The 23,266-nt window shown below is 46.4% G+C and overlaps 1 protein-coding gene across 1 annotated transcript in view; it reads right to left on the bottom strand.

Annotated features, from left to right (window-relative positions):
• Positions 1-228: 228 nt before the first annotated feature.
• LOC104468555 (rho GTPase-activating protein 32-like) overlaps positions 229-23,266 on the bottom strand; it is a gene marked incomplete at its 3' end in the record, with an annotated part of 72,080 nt that continues 49,042 nt past the window's right edge. The window contains exons 8-12 of the mRNA XM_010082739.1: positions 11,475-11,612; positions 9,899-9,991; positions 8,096-8,218; positions 7,353-7,430; positions 229-310 (exon numbers count right to left, since the gene is read on the bottom strand). Coding sequence (XP_010081041.1) covers positions 229-310; positions 7,353-7,430; positions 8,096-8,218; positions 9,899-9,991; positions 11,475-11,612 — 514 coding nt within the window. The remainder of the gene's footprint in view (positions 311-7,352; positions 7,431-8,095; positions 8,219-9,898; positions 9,992-11,474; positions 11,613-23,266) is intronic.

Raw genomic sequence — 23,266 nt, 5'->3', positions numbered from 1 at the left:
TTTAAATCATGAAGGAGACGGACACGGGTACTAACTCACAAAACACCGCAGATGAAAGACACTCAGCAGTGGCAGCTGTGCAGAGCGAGGTAACGTAGACGGGATAACAGGGTACGTGTAAAGGATGATCGACACACGGAGCATGACACGATACGTATAAAGGAGATAACACGGAACACACCAGAAAGATGATCCAGTTCACTGCATCCCAGAACCGCACACACATACCTGGTTTCGGCACAGAGTTGGTCACCGACTGAGGAACTTTGTCGTTAATTAGTTCAACGCACTCACTGGGGAAGAATCCAACCTGTAGTAAAGACAGAAAGAGAGGCAGAAGGTTGAGTGCAGTGCTTTTAAGATCTGAACCAGCAACTCTTCAGCATTCTCCTCAACTCTGCCTGATGCTCCGTAACATTATCCAACACAAAACCACCAGCGTAAGAGTAAGAACTTCTCAAAATGATGCAGCCAAACATTCTACAAGCCACATAAAAGTAGTTCTGTACAATACAGTGATAAGTCTGTTTCCTTAGCTTGCTACAGAGATACTCAGTTTGCAACAGAGAGGAGAGGGGACATGTGTGCTCACACCCTTACATCTCGAGTGGAACCGGAGACAGACAGCCTGGAGCTGGGTTCCCTGCACCTGCCCGCATCTATGTGCCACGGAGGAACGGGATGTTCCAGCTCTTAGCATCCCAATTATCCGTACTCACATCTCCCAACACTTGACATTTTTTCACTGTCAAAATACTATATTCACAAGCACGATAACATCTTACTCCTTTAGCGAACTGAAATCAAATATAGGTCCATACATTTGCATGTTTATAGTCCAATTACATAAAAATACAGATTCTTGTGTGATAAGTCAGAAGACTGAGCGCACAAAGCATGTCCTAGCTGTACTGCTCTTCATCTGAGGAGCGCAGGGAACAAGGGACACTCCTGAACCATTCACATTAAGTGTGTTTAAAGATCTTGCTAAGAAAGCTCAAGGTGGTTTGAGTTAAAATGAATTCAGTTCAATCTTAGCAGTGAGAACAGGTTTAATAAAATATACATGGAGCAGAATGAGTCCTGCATTTGTAAGAAAGAACCCAGAAATTTGACTAGAAAGAAACACAAGTATTTTTAGAAGAAACAGCATGATGTAGCAAAAAAATCTCTAACGAGAGCCAGAACTCCTGGTGTGCACTCTCATATCTGCTTCCCAACACGGACAAGCCAGAGCAACCCTTGTGCCTCAGTTTCCCCGTCAGCAAACGAGAAGGGATAACAGTGCTACAATATCCATTACTGAGAACTGATTGGAGAGAACAGCTGGCAAACATCACACAAGCCCTTTAGCTGCTATGATTTGTCTGTGTATCTGCTAATCAAAGAATATTCCAGAAACAAAGCCCAGAGCCAAGACTCTCCTTTAGCAAATGTTTGAAGATGCTTCAGAAGCAATGACCCACGCTGGGTACCACACAGACGTGCCCGCAGAAATTCACATGCCACTCAAAGGGATCTGGGGAGAAATAAAATGATTTCCCTTTCACTGTTTAAGGATTCAGGCTAAGATGTCAGCAGACAGGAGTTTTACACTTCTCTCCAGTTCCCAGGTGAAAGTCAAGCCAGAGCAGAGCCTTTGGCAACTTTTATCTTTAAGTCTGCATTTCCAGACCTTTGTCTTTTATGCCCTACCCCCTCACCCAGCACAGCTTCTGCACTGTGACATGTAATCCAAGCACCACCACCCTTCCAAGACACCCCCTGGAAGCCAGAAGCAGGATTTCCTGTCCCGTGCCAGGCGTGCGATTTGGACAGCTGGAAGCATCAAGTCACTTCATGCGGCCGCACTCTGGTCGAGTGCTGCAACAATGCACGGCACAGAGCCAGCGGCCGGGCCCCCAGCTCCTCCCCACAGCAGCAGTGGGGCAGGACGGCTGCCAGCCCTGTTAGCACACCTCTGAGATCCGCTGCGGCCAGCACTGGGCGTCCGGCACACAGCCCCTCCTCGATTCATTCATCTTGCACAATTCTCTTTTGTCTCCCAGGAAAATTTAAAAAAAAAAATCTCCTTCCTACTCCAAGTTGATTTTCACCCATAAACTCCCAATTAATCCAGTGGCAGTGTCACGCGTGGTGTGTGCAGGTAAACACTCCGAACTCTGAAATTATCCCAAATTCCCCAAGGGAGGCAGCAGCAAATAGCAACAGCAGAGAGCTTCTTCCCACACCCCCAAACCCAGCAAGGCAACGCTTCCTCCAGGAGGACAAACTGTAATCCATCACACTTAGTGTCGGGAATATGCTTCTTGTTACGGCTGGGACAGCATGGGAACAGAGCTTGCAGCAGCGGCACGCCGGAGCAGCAGCCCTTGCTTCGCTGACCGACGGCTCCCTGCGGCTGAGCCTGCCCTGGGTGCTAACCCTCTGCTCAGGTGCCTCCCGAGCTGCAGCACCCACCCACAAACCCAGCTCACGTGTGGCTTCACCCAGCTGAGCGTGCCACTCCTGCGAGGAGATGGTACCCCCGAGGCACACACAGTCAAGTTAACTTTTCTTGCAAGTTCCCCGAGAGATCATCTTCAGGGTCATAACCTGTATCTCGTGCCTCATTCCCACCCACTTAAACGATGCTGCTTTTCCTCCCAGGGAAAGTTTTCCATGAGTTTGTGTAAATAAATGAGTTTAGCCCAAGAGTTAATCTCAACAGATGTAGCAAGGCACTATTAGAGCTTGAGCCAGGATTAAAGGATTTGGCAACGTACGAAAACTAATAGCAAGGGTAGTATGTATTTAGATAAAGACAAGGTCATCCAAAGGTTAAAAAAATCACTACACACCTTAAGCAAAGGAGGAAATCACACGCTACTGTTGTGTGCAAACATTTCTGCAACAGCTGCTATATCTTTTTTAACTCTTCTGCCAGCACCTGCTAAAACTTCAAAGATACATGAAGCTTTACGGGGAAAAGTCAAAGTAACAGTAATAATTTCCAGGGTACGAGGAGGGAATTCAAACAGCTGAGAAAGCAGCAGCAATGTAACTGGCAAATGAAACAGTGAGACATTCTGATTGGTTTTGGTTTTGATTGTTTTTTTGTCCTTGTATCCTGAACTTTTGAAAAAAAAGATAGATGAACATCTTGGCCACAAAACTCTTTTATTTTATTCATAAGAAGAAAGGGATGTTAATTATCCCTTCCTGCCCGGTACGCCAGCTGCACTTTGGGAAACCAGGTGAGGCTGGTCAGAGGCTCTTCTTTGAACATCCCCACCCGCCAGAGTGCAGCCGAATAACGAACGTGACTCCCAAAGGTCCCACAGGCTCCTGCAGCGAGGTGTGAGAAATCCCTGCTGCTCACCTCCAGAAATGCATCACGCCGACGGCTCGCTGGCTGGGGCTGGCGCAGGGACCAGTGCCTCTGCCCCAGCAAACGGCTGCTGCGCGCCTCCGGAAAGGGGGAGGGATGCACGCAGGGGAGGACGCTCGTGGCAAGTCGGTTCAGAGATCATTTTGCCCAATCTGTCCCTGCAACTGGCACTGTGCTGCAGATGGAAGTGGCCATCTGGCTGAGAAACGACGTCACCGGTGACATGGTGACCGTGGTGACACTGCCTGTTTTGCAGGGAACATCGTCCTGCCTCTCGCACTGAGTTCCCAAATCAACGCTCGTGAACCAGGAATCAAACCTGGGCTTCTCACCCAAAAACTGGTGTTGCCAAGGTGACACCAGCCACAGGAACGCGCTCTGCCCTCCCCGGCCATTTGCACTCATTGGTCCCCTATGTTTGTATCACATACGTGTTATTCATTAGAAAATGATGCATAAGAGTAAAACAGCCTGTTTTACTCCTGAACAGCCCAAGGCAGAACATGCACGTTTTTGGGAAATCCATTCAGCATTAAAGCCCATGTTCAGGGTCAGCACAGAACATGGTGTGAAAGCAGCTTCACAACCAGTTCAAGCCCATGTAATCCAAAAAAATCCAGTTCTGCACACCCAGCGGGTTGTTTGGTGTCACCTCCAGCAGCCGTGCAACCAATGGCACTATACCCCAAAGCCAGAATAATTAAAAACATCAAAAGGCGGCTGTGCATCAAGAAGGGCCTGTCCCCAGTGATTCAGCTCTCTGAAACCCAGTCACTGATGGAAAAGACAAAGCATGGAGAACAAAGAGGGCTGGAAGGCTGTTAGTGTGGAGGTGGCTGTAATTTAGGTAACACTCTTACAGAGAAAGCAGTGACTCACTGAGAGCATTTGAAAAGAAAAAAGCTGGAGGAAAAAATGTCTTCAAAATCATTTTACTTTAACCAGAGAAAATGACAAGAAGCCTACTGGGTTGTTTTGTTCCACATCGGATTAATGCAGCCATTAGATCAGGTATTGGGAGAAGGGAACAGCAACTGCAACACAGAAATCTGAAGGAGAACAGAAACAGTGATTCATTCCTGAAGGACAGCTCTGGCTGGCAAGGAATAAATTGGCTCCCGTGCTGAATCACAGCTGCGGCTCACACTGAACACGCCTGCAGCCCGTCGGGTTTGCTTTCCTGTTGACATCTGTAGATCTGTCTCTGTTCATGTGCACAGCCCAGAGAAACCCTTTCCTCATTCTAATAGATGGGAGGACATGCAGAAATGAATGTAATTCTGCCCAGACATACACAAGTCACAGCTGCTTTAAATGCACAAAACCAGGGAAGTTCTTTTAAGCCCGGAAGTATTTTTGGCGGAACCTTGCTCTGCTCCTATCCAGACATGATTTACAGTGGAAGCTGGGCTCTGCTCGATAAAACCCTCCTCCTTTCCTAGAACAAAGCAAAAACCCGAGAAGCAACATGAACAAACTGTCCACACGCTTGGTCTTTGGACCTCCTCCTTTATCTGATCCCAGAACCACAGCTATCTGGCAAGACAGTCTTTGCTGATTTATTTTATTAAATAAAATGACTGGATCAACAGATTGCTATCATGTTTACAACAGCTATTGCTCCGAAATGGGAACAGAATTGCTTGCCTATAATAAATGCTTTAAAGGCTGCACAGCTCCATCAGTTCTTATACATATTGCTATGACAACATTTTTCACTCCTTTTAAGTATTCATCAAGTGCACTTCTGTCCTGAACTGTAACACACCCCTAGGTCTGCTGTGCCAACACCAGAGAGAAGTGTCCTTTCCCTGAATTCTCTGCTCACTGCAGCAGTAGTTAGTATGCACAAAAAAAACTCCACCACACCAGGAAATGGACTTTTCCTGCACACTCACAGCTTATGGGACTTAAACGTGAAACACAAGCTGGTTAAAGCCCCCTCCCTCTTTGTACAATGCTGGAATGTGCATCTCTTGGTAGCTGACGGTGTTTCATGGAAATGAAAAGCTCTGGTAAGTACATTTCAAAGAAACGACAAAAACTGCCAATTCCCAGCAAAAATGCACCTCTCTGCAAATCAGATGCATGGTGGTGTGAAGAGATGTTTGTGCAGCGATAACTGAGTTAGCATTACTGCCTGGCAGGAGCCCCAGCCGCTGAACAGCACCTCTGGGCTGGCTGCCTTTCCTCGGCAGTCAGCAGGAGCAGCAAGCGCGCAGATGCTCTGTCACCCTGGCTCAGCTGACAGGCAGGGGCTCCTCCAAACACGCTAACTTCATTTTCTGCATTTGTGCAAACACATCCTGAGCTACCGAAACACAGATGATGGCTGCTGCATTTCCAACAGCCTGGCTCAGTGGCCGTGATCTGATTCACATTGTGAAAGACTCTCTGCTTATAATTTAAGACTCAAGATTATTCCACCCCTAATTTGCTGTTAAGCCAAAATATGGTGCTCTGTTTCTGCAGCTGCTCAGATCTGTTGCGTGCCTGTGCACGCATACAGACAAACCCCTTTTCAAGCCGTTTGCTCATCAGCAGCTCCTTCTGCTGGGAAAGCACAATGAGATTGCTCTGATCCGAGACACAAGGCAGCGACACACTGCACAAGGGCTCCCTTGCTTCCGTGTCTTTCATCACCACTGATGCTCCCCGTATCTACTCACAGCTTCAAGAAGCTGATGGCAAGCAGGGAGCTTGTGCTGAACAACGTAACGTACACCCTGTGTGGGGACACCACACGTGGAATCAAGCTGCTTTGGGCAAGTGTCTCATGCACCGATCACAAAGTAGTTTTCCTTTGTTTTATTGATTCGCTTGGAAGTCAAACATGGCATAGTCTGATCATTCCAAGTAGTACTAAAGCACTTCATTAATTTTTGATCGTACAGCAAATACAGCTTTAGGGCTTCTAAGATGAGAACCAAAGTCCTGCAAAGACATAACAGAGCTCAAAACTAGAACAACAACAGTCAAGTTTGTTCAAGAAATACCAATGTGTTAACTCTGGAAACAAATCTAATTTCAGAGCAGGTATCATGTGTCCACACTGCTCTGATTTTACAAATGAGATATTATCTGAACTCCCCCATCTGATACAAAGCCAACAAAAGCTGTATCTCACGTGCTGTGACTAGTCAGACAGACATGCCACGGTGTAACCAACACCCCGTTCAGATGGGATCTGTAGTGTTTGGAGACCCGACTGCACGCAGCGCTGCTATTAACGACAGCAGAACCACAGCCTGGATCTGGCACAGGGAAAATCCGAGCTACTCTGAGAAGACTTTCCAGGCCAAAATACACAAGTGACTGGTCAATTCTGACCCTCTGCAGAGCAAACTCGTAATTCCACCTACTCACAGACAGCAACTGCAGTACGAAAATCCCTCCTACTTGAACGGAGCTGAAACATGAGACGCTACGGTGCGAGGAGGCAGAAAGTCAGTTACCCCAACCTTCAGCAGCTTTTGGGTTTTGTTTTGTCAGTAGAGACTTTTTTTCCTTTATTAAATTTCTTAAAGAGAAAAACCAAGCTAGGGAATAACAGCTCTTTTGGAAGGAAACGCCATTTCCATACACAAGGTTTGGTACCTAATTCCCAGGTATGTTTAGGATCTTTTTAAAATTCAGTCTAAACCCCTTTGCTAAAAGATTTCCAGAGACCAGTGATATTAACACTACACGATAAACGCAGACACAAAAGCACAGGTTAGTGGGGTGCTTTGCCCAAGTCAGTGGCTGTGTCTTATCAAGTGGCTTTCTCTGAATCCTCCATGTTCTGCCTGATCTAGTTGTAGCCGGTGGAAGGAAGGGGATGATTTGAATCACAGTGTCAGCTGCCTCGGAGGAGGCGCAGCATCAGCTTCCACCAACATCAGGCCAGCTGTCGATCAGAGGGCCGTGGCCATCCCTACCTCGCACAGCTAGGGAGGCAGATAACTCCTTCCTACGAGGATCACATCACGCTTGTGCCTACCTGAAATCCGTGTTTGCCTCTCCACCACGTGGTCAGCTCCTTGGGTGGCATGTCGATAACAGACACTATGTCTCCCACCTGCAAAAGACGGGCAACATCAGCTAGGAGGAAAGCACAGCTCAGATACAGAACTGGAAAACTTGTGAGCGAGTGCACCCACGCCAATCTCGAGACATCTGCCTTTGTGAAATCAGCCTGGGAGGCAGAAGAGCTGCGGCACTATCCAACATACAGGATACAGGTGTTCCTATGGAAACACCCCTCAGGAGCAGCCGGCTCTCTGCCGAAGGGTTCAGCTGCAGGCAGGAGGCACTGGTAGTGCGGACACACACGTCATTCCCGTAAAAAATACTGCAACAGTTCAAACGGAAATCAGTATAACCCCTCCTGAATTTGGTTTGGTGGGAGTCAAAAGCCGCGTGGCCTCTGTAAAAGAAAATAAGAACTTCTTGACCAGATACAACCTACTTTGAACCCACCGTACAGCACCACCTCTGCAGGGTCTGCTGCTGCTTGGAGACCAGGCTACAAGATCCCAATGCCAAGAAAAGCTGTCTTTTAAAGATGTCTGCTGCATCCAACCATTGCAAACTGAATATTTAACTGAATCTTTTAAGCTCCAGCTCACAGAGCATTCTGAAGGTGTGTGACTATATTCCTGATGCCCCCACACACGCACAGACACACCGGATACGCTCTTCTCTGTATGACAACAAGCAACGTAAGCTTCTCTGATTATTTACCTCAAAGGACAGCTCGTCCGCTGCTTGCGCGATGTATCTCTTAATGACATGGGCAGCAGCGATAGCAGGAACATTAATGGACGATTCCTCGTGGACTAGCAGGTGATTCCCCTTGTTATCAATCTGAAAGAACGAGCACAGGAGAGCGTGAGGCAGCTGAGGACAGGCGAGGAGGGGTTTTATCGGCGCTCAGACGCCACAGAGGCTTCAGGCTGATGCACAGCGACAGCAGAGCCCGGGGCCCCCGAGGAGAGCCGCACGGGGACAGCGGCGGGTGCAGGGAGGAAGAGGAAGAACAATTCATACAGAGCGTTTCAGAAGGTCCTGTGTCCCCAGCCAACCCATGAGAAAAAGGCTGTGTTGGTGCAGCTTTGTGTACAAACAGGGACAGGGAATGTTTACACCTCCCTTTGACACCACATCATATTGTTTCTCCTGAATTATTTACAATGGCCAGAGAACTGTGACGACAAAAATCCTCTCCAAGGTGGAATGAATGCTCAAGAGGTACTGAGGCAGGGAGGAAATGCTCTCAGACCAAAACTAGTGTTGTTTTCAATTTTCTCCCAACCTTTTGTTTCTTTTTTTTAAGAAAACATGGCTCCCTACTTTCGAAATTCCTAGATTTTGGGCTTGGAGTAAAATTTTGTAAGATTCACAGTTAATCAGAAAGGCTGTTCTGTATAATGTGCAACACAACATGGGCTGTAATCTGTGGGTCCACTGTGTTGCTGTAAATCCTACACTCTCATTTTTCTCTATAACTTCCTTCCTCCTTTCATGCTGAAAAGGTTTCCAAGATTTTTCTCCTCCCAAAGGATTTCAGAGTGAGGCTATCAGCAGGGAAAATAGCAGGAAAATGCACTCAATCCTTATCACAACCATTTAAAACCAAATTGCAACAGTCTAATAATAGCTGCTTCTATTCCTGGCGTGCAGCAGGATCATCAGGCAACGGAAAGACAGACGTATCTCTACCCAAACTAATCAGCAGCAGCACTGCTGACACAGACAGGTGGCCTTGGGCACTCAGCCCCATTCTTTCCTGCGCTCCTGCCCCACTAAGGTCTATTGTTTAAGATGGTAAAAGACCATTAACAGAGAAAGCAAAGCTGCAGCTGCAGTTCACTGTATCCAAACAGTGCCACTGCTAGCACAACGCCGGCTCTGTTCAGCAGTTTAACCGACACTGATGGCAAACAGCAGCAGATAAGATTTATTGTTCCTGGAGCTATGGCAAGGAAAAATAAGAAAAAAAAAAAAAAAAAACCACAAAACAAAAAAAACAAACAGAGGGCAGGCAAACACTGAAAAAAAAAAAAAAAAAAAAAACAGAGGGCAGGCAAACACCATAACTGAGCTCCAACAGTTTCAGAAACTGGCCACGGCAGTATTGCCGTGCCAAAAAGGAGTGTAAGAACGTGTGTGCTTTCTGCAGCCCAGCATTCAGAGACATCAGCTGTGAACTGGACCTTTCCCAGGCGGTCCGCAATCACTGCCTCACTAGAAGCACCTTTATTCGTGGTTATCAGCAGAATGATATGTCTTTGGGTGACAAAATCCAGGCAAGAGGGGCAAAAAGCTCTATATCCTTAACTTTGGATCCGATTCTGTTTGTTCTATACCTTTTGTGGACACTGAGACACTGGTAACAGGGGAACAAAACTTTCAGGATAGCATTTCAGTGACACCGGCAGGTCTGGAAGGACTACACCCCTTTCTGGAAAGGCAAGGGAGCACATTCGTGGCTTGCTCTGCTGCTAAGGTCAGGAAACAAAGAACAACGTGAGCTTCACACTGTACCTCCATCCATGTGAGAGCTGGCCCACAGTTTATCTTGTTGCCTGCGATGGCCGAGAGACGTGACAGGTAAGCCATCAGCATCTGGGTGACAAGCTGGAGCAGAGAGAAACGGACAATGTAGTTTTTCTGTTAATACACGCACACATCTGAGAGCCATTTAGGGAAACAAAACTCTGGCTGCCATTTCTACCCGCTTGCAAAGAATGTGGCAACTCAGACCCACCCCCTGGCAAAAGGGCAATATTCCAAATAGTAGAAGAGGGGTTTGAAAATACATGTAGCAACGTCCCTTCCATAACAGTAAACTTGCTTTTATTCAAGAGAAGGGAGCAAGGTCTTTCCAAAGTGCCAGGGTTCTAAAGCAGTTCTAAAGCCCCGAGTTTGTAGGACTGCTTGAAACATTGTTCTCCTCAAGCACCTGTTCAAATGTGGTCAATTCAAAATAAAAAAATCTAGTACGAGACACCACACAGCTGCAGAATTACATTTCACAGCAGTAGAGCTGTTCAACATCTTCTGTGCTTACAGATACAGCGCAGATTTTCAGCCTCATGCTAACAAGGACATATTAAATCCCTTGTACAAATAAAGATATGAGATAGGAATGCCTAAAATATAATTAAAAAAAAAAAAACAGCCCTGATTATCCTGAATGTTGCTTTTTCTCCTGAGTTTAAGAGACAAGAAACTTTCTACTCAGTGGCAAAAGCCCTGTGGATGACTTCAGTGGGCACGGATCTCAGCCCCTGTGTGTTCTCAGCAGCAATCCATCCTCGCCCGCTCGGCACTGAAAGGACACGGATCTGATTTACAGTTCCTGGATGGATTCTTCTTTGAATTCTTGGAATAGCCTCAAATTTCCTCATTTCCCTTTTCAGCTACACATCTCGTGGGCAGGCAACATTAGCCTTCCAACACAGCATGTCAAGATTTTTCCGTACTCGTGCTTGATGGGAGCGGGCAAACGCACAGCCACGGGTCCCGGAGACGAGTGACCTGTGAGATGAAGCAGTGGGCACGGTCCCTCTTCTTCCCGCAGACAGACCGAGGCCCAACAGCTTCGCTATGGTCTGCTGGCTCAGATAACCTCCGTGGCCACTGCCTCCCTCTCCCCATCTCCTGAAATGATGCAGCCAAGATGCACCTACTGCTTCCCAGAAGATGATTTCGGACGTGAATAAATCTCTGCATCAGCAAGAGGCAAGAAGCCGAAGGAATTCCAGCTCACCATATTCCAGCTGAAGACAGTAAGTCAAGAAATGAAAAATACTTCTTACTCGTTTAGGGAAAAAAAGCAGTCTTTAAGCTTTTTAAAGAGCTTTTAAATAATGCACTAATGCAAATGCTCTTAAAAACCAGCTTCAGTGATTTTCAGTTTATAAACACAACTCTAGCCTTCCAAATGGTATTTCTCTTGCAGCGCTGCAGCCCTGGAACAACACCATTTCCTAGGAATGTGAACATGAAGTCAGGAAACATCCACCTCACGGAAAAAGTTTCCAAAGACACAACAAAATCGTTATCTAAGGTACAAGGCACTGAGGTGCCTGAAGTGTTGACTGAGCTGGTAATTCACCTCCGGGCTGTCCTTCAGGGCATCGGAGCGGGGCAGCTCGGAGAGCTGGGAGAAGCGCCGGTCATAAATACACAGGTGAAGGTGTTTGTCGAGCACTCTGAAATCTTCATAACTCCGCTTCACGATCCAGCTCCTCCCCTGCACAAAGAGAAAAGAGACTCACACTGTTAGAAGCTCCTCGCCAGTCCGGGTTGGATGAAGACAATGAAAATTTGCACAGAAGTATCAGACCCATCCTTCTTCTCAAAACTTTCGAAAGCGATGAAAGCACCCTGTTTTCTGGTTTAATCTGTAGACAGCCATTTGTGCTCAAACCAGCTGGGCTTTTTTGGTTTTTTTTTGTTTTTTTTAGTGTTCCTGTTTTAATTATTTAACCGCAGGTTTGGATGTGGCCCAGCATTACGAGACCCATCCAAAGCTTTCAGCTTCCACCTGTCCTACAAGGATTCTGTTGCATTTCCACACACAAGGTGTCTTTGCACAATGTAAATCACCGCGTGGCTGTATAAACAGCATGAAATTAGATTCTACACAGATAGAAGAACATACAATCAGGGATCTGAAGGCAGACTTGAAGCTTGCAAAATCCGTCAGACACCCCAGGCAGATCTTCAGCTGAATTAACAAACCAATCTATGCTGAGCAACACTAGCTGCAGATTCCCTCCTGAGTGCATATCATTTCCCCAATTAAAATATTGACAAGATACACACTGCTTCAGGGGACAAGGAAGGGACCACGGCAGCACGGCATAATTTGCTTTGTGAAGCTGTTAATGTCTAATGACTTCATCTACATGCTTCACAGCCTATTATGATCAATAAAAAATGCTGTCACAATGCAGCGGTTTACAGGTCAAACCGCTTTATGGATAGCCATTAATCCTCTCAACGCTCCCATGGAGCCCCTAAATCGAGACTATTCCAGTTTTACAGATGTGGGCACAGACCTCCACCAGCTTCCATCCCAGTTCTGCTGCATCCATTTATCAGGAAAGCTATGAGCATCACGTTTACATTCATATCCACAGCCTGCAAGGCAGTCAGGAATGTCAGACCTGCCATCCAGGGCACTAGCTATTTTCTGTCACACTTATTTAGGACAACTCCAGACTGTGTGCTGTGCCCATAAACTCTTGTATCACACGAAATCACCCCCATTTCCCAAGCCTGCAAAGAGGGTGTCTCCACAGGACATAAAGGCTTCGTAATTTCCCCAAGTTGTGTCATTTTACTTTTCATCTAAAGGAGAAAAAAGAAGAACAGGATTGCAAGTGTAATTATCCGCAAAAAGACGACAGCCTTTCCACTTTCTCCATCCTTTGCAATTAAGTGGTTCTTTTGATAAGCTGCCAATACGACCTTCAGCTGAGCCAGGTTTAGTCACCGATGTACGAAACAACAGACCGAGAAATCGCTGCAATCCTTTATCCGCTTCTGCCCGCTGCACCTAACAGGACGTTTCAGAACCATCTCCTACTCTGCCACGCGCACAACAAACCTATTTGTCAAATGCCTGTCGTTCTCTCATCAGCCCCATGACATTTTCACTGTAAATGTGAGACCTGCAGCCTCTTGCTATCAGGAATTAAGACAAGAGTTAAATCGACAAGACAGGACTAGTTGGGATGAGCAACCTGCTGGTCCGTGGGATCAGCGCAGAAAGCGGACGATAGGGACCACGTTCTCCCATCCTACGCGGCGACGTAACGAGGCTGCTCATGATGAACGAGCAGGGACCGCTTACCCCAGGACAGCAGCCGTGTCTGGCCCCAGCATCCCTCCGGGAGGTTCTGGCTGTGCTGCAGAAGGTAACCCGGACCCGCGGCTCCCGGACCGTCAGGCAGCAGTTCGGCAGCTGCTAAGCAACCAGCGGAGCTCGCCCTGCAGCAGCCGCAGCCTCCATCGGGGGGGTGCTGCAGGCGCCTGGGGGGCAGAACCCTAGGAAGAGTCAGCCCAGCGCCTGCCGTCCCAGCCCGGGATCTCTTCTGCAAAAGGACAGCAGGATGCGGTGGGAACTGCCCGGTCTGAATGCCTGCGCCTGCGATGCGTCCGTGCAGAGCACAGTTTCAGGAGCTATAATACCATTTTCCACCCAGCAGAAAGTTATTCCAACACCCTAAATGTGAATATTTCCTAATATCCTGCAGTTTTAAGTCTAGGAAGGAACTGGACAACATTGAGTGCTTCCCCTCAGATCTCCAGGATAAATCACAACAAAGTCAAGTCTAAACTCTCCCAGCTGGACGTTCAGAGTCGCACAGCCAAAACAGCAGTGACCTCATTCAATATCAAAAATACTAAAAACCTTCACTACAGCAATATAAAAATTGTACATCTTGCTCCCATTTCCTGCAAATCCTGAAGTGCCAGAAGGGTTTTGCAAAAGTGTTCTTTTTTTTAAATTCAGAGAGTTAATAAAACAGTAGAAACAAGTAAGTGACTGTTAAGTTGGTCTCGTGCTGTCATCGGTGTTTTATGGCAAAGCTAAACACTGCTGGTGCTGTAGGCACAGAATATCCATAAGGCAGAAATGCCTTCCTCACATTCTTAATGACCACCATAAATTATTGCTCAAATCAATTTTTGATCACCCTCTAATTTCCCAATTCAATAATTACTTTGCTATTCTTTCATTATGGATAGTCCTGATCTAGAGCAGCACATGCTTAAACCCCGTTAATTCCAGTGGGACAGAAGAACAGAGGGGACGTTAAGCACACCGTCATCTCCCAGATTCAGACCTTCAGTTACCAACCTGGGTATGACAAATTCCATCAAGATAAAGAATCAAGTCTCAAAAGAAGATTTCAGTAATTCCATAAAATAGTTTCAAAATCTTTACAATGAAAATTTGACCCCTGGCTTAAGAAAGAACCCAACCTCTTGAACAGAATCAAAGTATTTTTTTTACATTTAATTTTACAGAAATGTTCACAATGAAAAGCATCAAGACAATGATGGATTTTTTCACCAAATGGAAAATTTGTGTTAATTCTCACTCACAGTTTGATCTGCTCTCCCTTACCCTTGCATGCTGCGTAGGGCTAAATGTACGATGAAAGACTGGTATTTCAGCACACTGCACAGAGCTGCTTATTTTTTTTCCCGATTATCAAAGCACCAAGAAATGTCAAGCTAGAAAAATGACTGGAGATTACTGAACTGATGATCTAATTTCCACCGAGGCAGAGATTTGAACCCTCCATGAGTAAAAACCATTATACCGAGATCGCGGACCACGAAAAGCCACCCAGGCTTCACATTGCACGAGACAAGATTCAGAGGGACAAGGATTCAGAACTCCTGCTCCACCTGCAATATTTTTAGCTCTAGTGGTCAGACGGCCCAAGGAGGAGGACATGCAGCCATAGCCAGGAGAATTTAGACACTCCCCGAGGCACAGCTCATCGGTGATGCTCTGAGCGTGCAGCAGCATCCCTCCCGGTTCCCCTCCCTCCCAAGCCCAACGCGCAGGGGGACAGTCACAGCTCAGCGATGGTTGGTTTCATCACAACAGAAAGACACGATTCTTCCCCCGTTGTGTACGGACCAGCCAACGGCTTACTCAGGGCTCCTTTTTGTCCATCAATGCCTCTTCAAGCCAGACAGGGTGCTGCTAACTTCCAGCCCCCACAACTTTCCTGTCCCACGGTCTGAGTGTTTTTTTCTCTGTAGCAATGAGATTTATTTATTTTAAGAGAGGGATAGACCTTTCTTTTCTGGTTCAAATGCTTGTTTCCTGAGAGAAATCCAACGGATGCTCTCTCATGAACCTTCCCAGTCCGCATGGAGATCAAGACCAGAAAATGAGATGAAGGTACACGGCAAAAGTCACTCCAGTTTGACCCTAGAGTAAGAAAACACCACGTATTAAATCGCTGGGAAAATGCCAGCGTCCACCAGCAGAGTTTAACTCTGCCATGTGGGTGACGCTCCCAGCTGGCCGGGTGTGGGGATCTGTGTGTTATTCCAGCGTGACCCTTCAGCCCTTTTTCTATGACGAGTCACGCTGGCAAATGGCTGAGACATCCAGCCAAAACAGCCAACAGGACTGGTAACATCTACCGCCTCGTGTTTACCCAGGAAGCGTTTTTAGCTGGTGCCATATCTAAGCTGAACTCTGTTTACCAGATGTCCTGGGTGATGTCACGACTTCTGGTGTATTATTGTAACTTCAGGGAAATTATAAATCTGCACCTACTCGTGATTAGAAAAAATTACAACACGGGCAGGAGGGAGCTTTAAATAAGGTGAGAATGATGGAAAGAATAAAACTTTTTGCTCCACCTGGAAATGGACACGAGAGACCAGCTATTGCAAGATAAAGGGAACACGTGTATGGACAAACCACAAGGCAGAGGAGAAAGTTCGGTGTATTTGGGTGGTGAATCCTTAATAGCTTTATTCCACCAAAGAAATTAAGCTCTTTCAGCATTAATTATCGGTTTGTTATCAATTAATTGCAACCAGCAGGAAAAAAAAGAGATTCTAATGGAAACAATTGCAGCTTTTCTCCTCTAAAAATTGTATTTCCTTGTGCTCCCTGATTCCAATCACAGATAGGAACGCTAAAAACACAGGCGGCAACACAAGGCTGCCCAGGACCTGCTCTGAGTGGCAGCAGCGTTATCCCTGCTCATTCGGAGCCATTTGGGATGCTCTCCGTGACCAGGTCTAGGCAGCTTTCCGGGTGCCAGGCTGAAATAAAGCCACGACCTTCCAGGGGTTTCTCCATCACTCAGAGGAGCAGCTGTGCCAGAAGCACCCAGCCAGCAGGCAGGTCTTTGGCGGCGATGGGTTCTGCACGGGTACGTTAAGACCACCTGATGCACACACACCACGTGTATGGCATCTGAAACCCTAAAAAATTGGGGTTTTTTCTGACTGGCAGACACCTTATGAACTCAGAGCAGGATTTACAACTCTCCCCGTGTGAACGAAATTCCCTGCTCTCTGGACATGTTATAATTTAAACAATTCAATCTCAGTCATCTCTTTAGTACAACTACAGCGTCGGAGCAACAGGTCGCGGAGAGACACGGGTGACGGGGAGGGCGGCCACAGCACTGGGACTGCTTTTCTGCACTTCAGAAAATTAAACTAATAACCCAACGTGAGCTCACAGCCACAGAGGAAATGCTACAAAGCCACTAAGAGCCCAGCTGCTAAGTAACGGGAGCTGACATCCTCCCATCCTACAGGCAGCCAGGCGACGAGTGAACGCACAGATATCTGCAAACGATTACATGGACGCTGCACACATTAAACACAACACCCCCTCTGCCCTGTGCCACAGCTATGCTATAATCTACTCCAGGCTTAACCACGGCGAGGGAACAATCACAGCAAGCAAGCAGCACTGTCCTTTAAAACAAACCAAACAAAAAAAACCTTTGAAAATGACTTCCCTGAGGTTAGCTGCCGCAACAGTGGCTTAGGCAGACAGAGATCTCAATTTTCCTCAGTCTTACTTCTTGGGCACATCACTGAAAAAAACAGCTTTTTTTTTTTTTTTTTTTTTTGTAAGTGACCAAAGCACATAGGCATGTTTTTGTTAAAACTAATTGCCAGGAAGAAAAGATTTTGTAGGTCCAAAGCTAAGAAACGTTAAAAAAAACCCCTCATAACCACAGTTACGGTTGCCACGCAACAGGACACACACACCTATCGCATCACTTACAAAACAACAGAAAATTAGCAGCATGGAAATAATTAAAACCATGGTGTACATCATTTATAAAATAACAGAAATGTAGACGCATGGAAACAATTACAAACATGCTGTAGCTGACACTGCTCCATCGCAAACCCATCTATCTTGACACCCCAGAATGAAGCAACAAATGTCCACAGCGTTTGGAAAATATCACTGAGATCATGAGAGATTCCCTGCGCTCTGCCTCCACGAGTGGCAGCCGAGATGCTCTTTCCTGGGGACACCTGTGAGCTTGGCATCCCCCTCCCCAGATTTATCAGAGGATGTCAGAGGGAGCCCCCCTGCCTACTGCGGGCAGGGTTACAGAGATAAAACACACGAATAGTTCAAGGAAAAAGGCATGCAAGCAGGTATTTTTAAAGATGTAGCTGATCAAAACTCAGGGAAAGGGCGACACATTATTTAGAAAGCACAAGAAACAGAAGTGGCTTTGGAGAAGTTTTGTTAACAGGGAGCCGCAGCCAACATGGAAAAATCGCCGCTTTTTGGCAGCTGCACGCATCGGTTTGAAGAAGAAACGTTGAAAAGCGGTGCCAAGATCCAGGAGATGAAACATCTAAGACAAGCCATCTTGAATATCTAGTGTCCCTAATGGGGTCCTTTAAAAAGGTAACCCACAAAGTTTGAAAGAAGTACAGTATTTTAAAACCACAGATCAGTTAAAAACGCATCATTAGAAAACCAGAAATCCCTTCCTTCTTATCTGTCAGAGCCGAGCCCTGGGTTGCAAACTCGCTCTGCAGTCTCTGCCAATACCAGCTGGTGATTATGCTTCATGTCTGCCACCAATTCCTCTAAAACAAAACTTATTTCTAATTTAACAAACAGTTATAAATCCAGCGGGGTAGAGCACCTCTGGTTATTGGGGAAGATGACAGCACTTAACCTTTCAGTGTTTTTATTACCAAAACACCTCATTTACAGATTTTCTGCAGAATCTCAGAGTGGAACAGGGTGCCCTCGGTGTAGCTGGCAGGACGTAACTTTTGAAACTTTCTGGATTGCTTATATTGCCACTTTGCTCAGTGACAGTAAATATTTGCTACAAACAATGAAAGGACGCATCTTTGATGTGCTGCTCGAGCATCTTTACACCCTGCTATTTATTCTGGTGTGGTTTCTGTGCCTTGAGAGCACCTTTTTTTTAATATTCTTTACTAACCTGCTCACCCTACATTTTACTTCCAATAAATCTGGAAGCGTAGCTGCTCTTCCAAGGCCGATGAACTTTACCTACATGCAACTCGCTGAGGTTTGAGGCATCGTAACTGCACACCTTGTCCTTCTCCTGATGCTTGCTGAGCCACCCAACATCTACCTTTGATCAAAGTCACTCTGCAGCCTTGGAGAAGTTGTGAAACAAGAAACTTGCAGAGAAGCTGCCCCCCTGCAAGGCATTTGCACTTGCTTACTGACGGGGCAGGGTTCTACGTCTTTCCAGAAGAAAACCAACTGTCCTCTTCAATTTGTGGCCGGGCCCAGCCTTGTCTACAAAGCACCACACGACAAGCAGGAGCCCTGCCAAAATGCATCGTTTACTGAAAGAAACCATAATTGCTATTCTGTCCTCTTAGATTTCAACACTGATTTCCCTTTTGCTCCAGAGCTAAGCAGAACACAATTTGAATACAAGAAGATTGATCTCCCTAATTCAGAGCTTGCCTTCCGAAGGCAAACTGCCCCAAGGCCACGACATTAACAAACTACCATATAATTGTGAAAGCTTCTGTTGCTTAAAAAAACCCTTTCATGGCAGCACACTGATGTGATATTGCATTTTATCCTGAGAAATGATTTTCCCTCTTGCCCATCATCCCTTTCTAGACCAGGGCTACACTGAGCACTCACTGTGCAGCTCAGAGGACCACAGCTAACTTCTGCGTTTCCACTCCAGCGTCCCGAAGAGCACAAACACACTGCAAATGGCCAAAGCCAGCAAAGGGCACGGCTCTTGGAGTCTTGCTCCTAATCCCAACGCAGCCATCCTGCCGACTGCCGGACTGCGCGCTGCAGAACAAAAGGCACCAAAGACAAAACTCCTCTTTACCCTCAAAGGGCTGCTCCCATTGTCACACGCCTGCTCCACCTGCGTGAACGAACGAGCACAGAGCTACACGCAGATCCCGTGATGACCAGGGGGTACGCTGCAATGTGCTTTTGGACAAGGACACAGCACACCAGTGTTCATCCCGTTCAATGCTGAGTGCTGCCCTACCCGCATCAGTGTCCTGCGGCAAAACTCCGAAAAACAGGCAGTCATATCCCTGTCCTTAACGATTATTATCCTGATTAATGAATGAATTTATCCTTTAGCATGACCATAACTGTTCCAGATTAAGAGACAGTAATTATGCACCTCTCGAAGGCTTCTAATGCCGTTCAGTACCTTCTCTCTTCCCTACAGATGCTGCTTTACTTTCAGAAAGCCTGGAACAAGCCCAAGCTTTGCAAAGACGCTACACCTTGGCATCACCTGAGCTTTGAGCACAGCCCAACAGCACTTTTCAGGCTGCTTGCCAGCTTCATCCATTCTTTATTAATGCACGTTACTGTTGCCGCTTCATTTTTATTTATCGCTGCGGAGAGCAGAAGGCATGTAGTGTCTGACCTCAGACCAACCGCCCAAGCACAGAGCAGCAAGTGATGGATTAGCATTGTGGAAACAAGGATTTCCATTGCTTTCTTTGGACTAACGGAAACCAGCCCTCCTCACTCGAGAAATGCTCAGGACAGAGGTTTCAACATTGGCGAACATCTGGAAGGATAGGCTAAAAATATTCAATTCGTTAAGGTCAGGCTTTAAAAAGTTTTTGGGGACTTACAAACAGCGGGTATCACAGCAGGGAAATTTCTGAACCGAACTCTCGTGGGCAAACTTTTCACAGGAGGAATGTTAGCAGCACTGAGTAACCATTCCCTAGGTGTTCATGCTTCGATCACACAAGGTGAAAGTATTAATATATTAAAGAACAAGTCTTTAAGACAAAAACCAATCACACAAAAGGTTTGCAAACGTTTGACTCACAAATCCTACTGCAGTTTGTGGGTTTAGCATGGACTGTCACAGACAGCAGCAGCAAACCACACGTTAGACGTTAGCAGGCTGAGTAAGACGTTTGCTTCTCTGAAAATACACTCCACTCTCCTCTCCTCACACACCACCCAGGATGGGGAGAGCTGTCTGTCCTTCCTGCTTGGATCCCATTTTTTCCTGGCATCCTCTCCGCTGCCCTTGAAGCACTTATTATTGCAACCACGCTTCCAGCCGTGGAACGCCGGATGGGGTTGCCTCCCCAGCTTTGCAAATGCTGTTCCTCAAACACAAGACACCGAGCTTGAATCTCCTGCGAGGCAGAGCTGGGAGATACCAGTGGCACAGATTTGCGTAAATGCCTTCATCTAGTGCATCAGAGACCTTATTCTGTCAATCAGACAGAACACAGCAGAGAAAGTGATGGCTGTCTTGCTCAAAAAAACGGGAACAGGGCAAAGTACGGTGCATCCTGTACAACAGAGCCACGTGCATCAACTTACTGCCGGGGTGGGGTCTGCAAATGGGAGCAGAAAAAGGGAGAAAACCCATGCTTGGACCATGAGAGCCTCCTGCTTGGAGAGCAGCCTCAGAAATCCACCCAGGCTGCAGCAGAGAGAGGCTTCCTTTGCGGGACGTTGGCGTCATCCCATGAAAAGCAGGAGACAGAGAAGGTGATGTGGCTCTGTTCCGAGACCCCAGCAGCCAGGCTGGGTTTAAAGGGTCCATCCTGAGATCTAGTCCTAAGATTTTTTTTTTAAACGTCACTCCTGCTTGCATGGTCTGACATTTCTGGTTTCTACTGCCTGTCACTTCTGTTTCAACAGCCTGCCTACGATAATGAAAATGAACAAAAAACCCACAAGAGATGGCTGGAGCGTAAGGTCTCCCTTAGAACCTGAACATTGCTCTCTCCTTGCCACTGAAAATTTCACCAAAAAATGATGTTTGTAGTGTAGAAATAGTGCAAATCTCATGTTGTACTTGATACAACTTCATACTTTTGCATGCTTTTTATTTTTTTCTCCTTTTTCAAAATAAAATCTTAGGTTAGCCATTCTGATGTTATAATACTAAAATACGTACGCAGGTAGTTGCTGCTGTAACGTCGCACAAACAAATCCAAAACCATTCGAAAGGCATCCTTTCAGCCTGCTTTACAACTGGACAAAACACGCTGGACGGATCAGCCTATTTCAGCCTTTCTGCAGCTCTTACTTTTGTTGATTTATTCTCCCCACACATCGTAACCCCCTTTAAATGTGTTGCAGACCTTGTAAATTCTTTGCTTACCCCTGTGGGACCCAGCAAGGATTGCAAACGGACCCTCACAGCCTACGGTACAGCATAAACTCAGAGAGGTCTCAGACCTCCCCTGTGCTCCTTCAAGGACCGCAGCTATTGTCAAGGCTTGTAATTACTGTCTAGAGAGTTCAGAAGGGTCACAGGCACAGTGAACCTACCCCAAAACCAGGCTCTAACCATTCTTTAGAGACATTTTCCTCCAAAGTGGAAATGCAGGTGGCATATGTCTGCTCTCTGGGAAAGTGCAAACTCAAAACACGATTCCTTTTGCCAAAAATTTCCTTCCCATCCATCCATTCATCCATCCCCTTTTTATCACAGAAAGGAATTTTGTTTTAACTTGTTTTAATAATAGCAATCTTTCAAGAGCAGTAACTGTACCTGTCCTGAAAGCAATCTTCTAGAAATGAAAGTTCAACCATGCAATCGTACTTGGAAAAAGGAAAATCCACCTACGTTGCCCTAAAAAGCCAAACCAAGACCAACTCCCCCATCATCAGCTTTTTCCAATAAGATTTCAATCCCTACCTTTGCCATTTGCTAGTTTCCATGTTCAAAGAAATCAAAAGAATCCTCTCTTCCCACTTTTCAGAAACACTTGGAACAGCTCTCTATATATTCCCACTTCTTCTTAAGTCCTAATAAACTGGATTAATATTTTGAGGTCTCTAAGTAGAAGAAAAGCTGAATAGAGACTCAAGAAACCCCCTCTGCACCTCACACAAAGCTTCTATTTCACAAGCTGACTTGCAGCAGAAATACAACTCAAAAAAAATAATTTTTTTTTCAAACCTTATCTGAGGAGGTTTTGCAGAATACGCATCAAACAATAATTCTCTTTACACCACTAAAATTATACTTACAGATGGGAAAGAGAGGGACAGGATTTCCTCCCTGTAAATGCCGACCTGCAGCCTGCCAAACACAGCGAAGGCTGAGCCGATGGTTTAAAAGTCTAATGTTCAAAAGCTTTTGGTTTGTTGTCTGCTACAGAGTGAAATGACCAAATAAACGTCTTTTTACGGACCGCACAACACACAGATTGTATCTGCACAGCCCAAACTGGGCAAGGCACAGCGCTATAACCCGTTCAACCCCAAAGCTGGGGCTTGTAGCTTATTTCTCTAACGTCTGTCATCTGAAATTGCCAGGGGGGCCAAACACCCTTGCTGTCTGTCTTTGCAGCAAAGCACAACTATCTTAAAGCTTTTACATTTATACGGGCTTAGCCTTAATTAACAGAATTCATTTCCTCTGTGTCCACCGGAGAAATCAGGGAGACTTTTGCACGCCGGTGCAGCAGGCTGAACACCAACGCTAGTGGCATATCCAAAAGGCGAGCAAAGCGAAATTCTTTTATAATCTTTTTTTTTCTTCCTCCTTCAATATCTTTGGCCTGATACAGATGAATCCTGCCAAAATCCCTCCCCGCTGCACTATCACTCCATGAGGTATTTCACACCTCCCATCAGTTCTAGCGTGGAGCCAAACCCATCCAGACCCCGCTGGTATCCAGCGCGGGACAGGATGGAACCTTTCCCTGGACATCAGGAGAGGCCGCGAGGTGTCGGGGTGGAGTATCTCACGGCAGAAAGGATGCTCAGCTGAGCAGCTCCTTCCCTTTACTGGATCCAGATGCCACAAGGGTCTCAGCTTTGTATCTGAGATTCACAAGAGGGGAATCACGGACTTGGGGTGGGGAGGAGTTCCAGCTAGCCAGAAAGACTACTTAAAGGAA

Source organism: Pterocles gutturalis, unplaced genomic scaffold (genome assembly GCF_000699245.1).
Source record: "Pterocles gutturalis isolate BGI_N339 unplaced genomic scaffold, ASM69924v1 scaffold1940, whole genome shotgun sequence".
Taxonomy (NCBI): domain Eukaryota; kingdom Metazoa; phylum Chordata; class Aves; order Pterocliformes; family Pteroclidae; genus Pterocles; species Pterocles gutturalis.
Note: the sequence above shows the minus strand (reverse complement) of the source record. Positions and strands in the feature narration are given on the sequence as shown.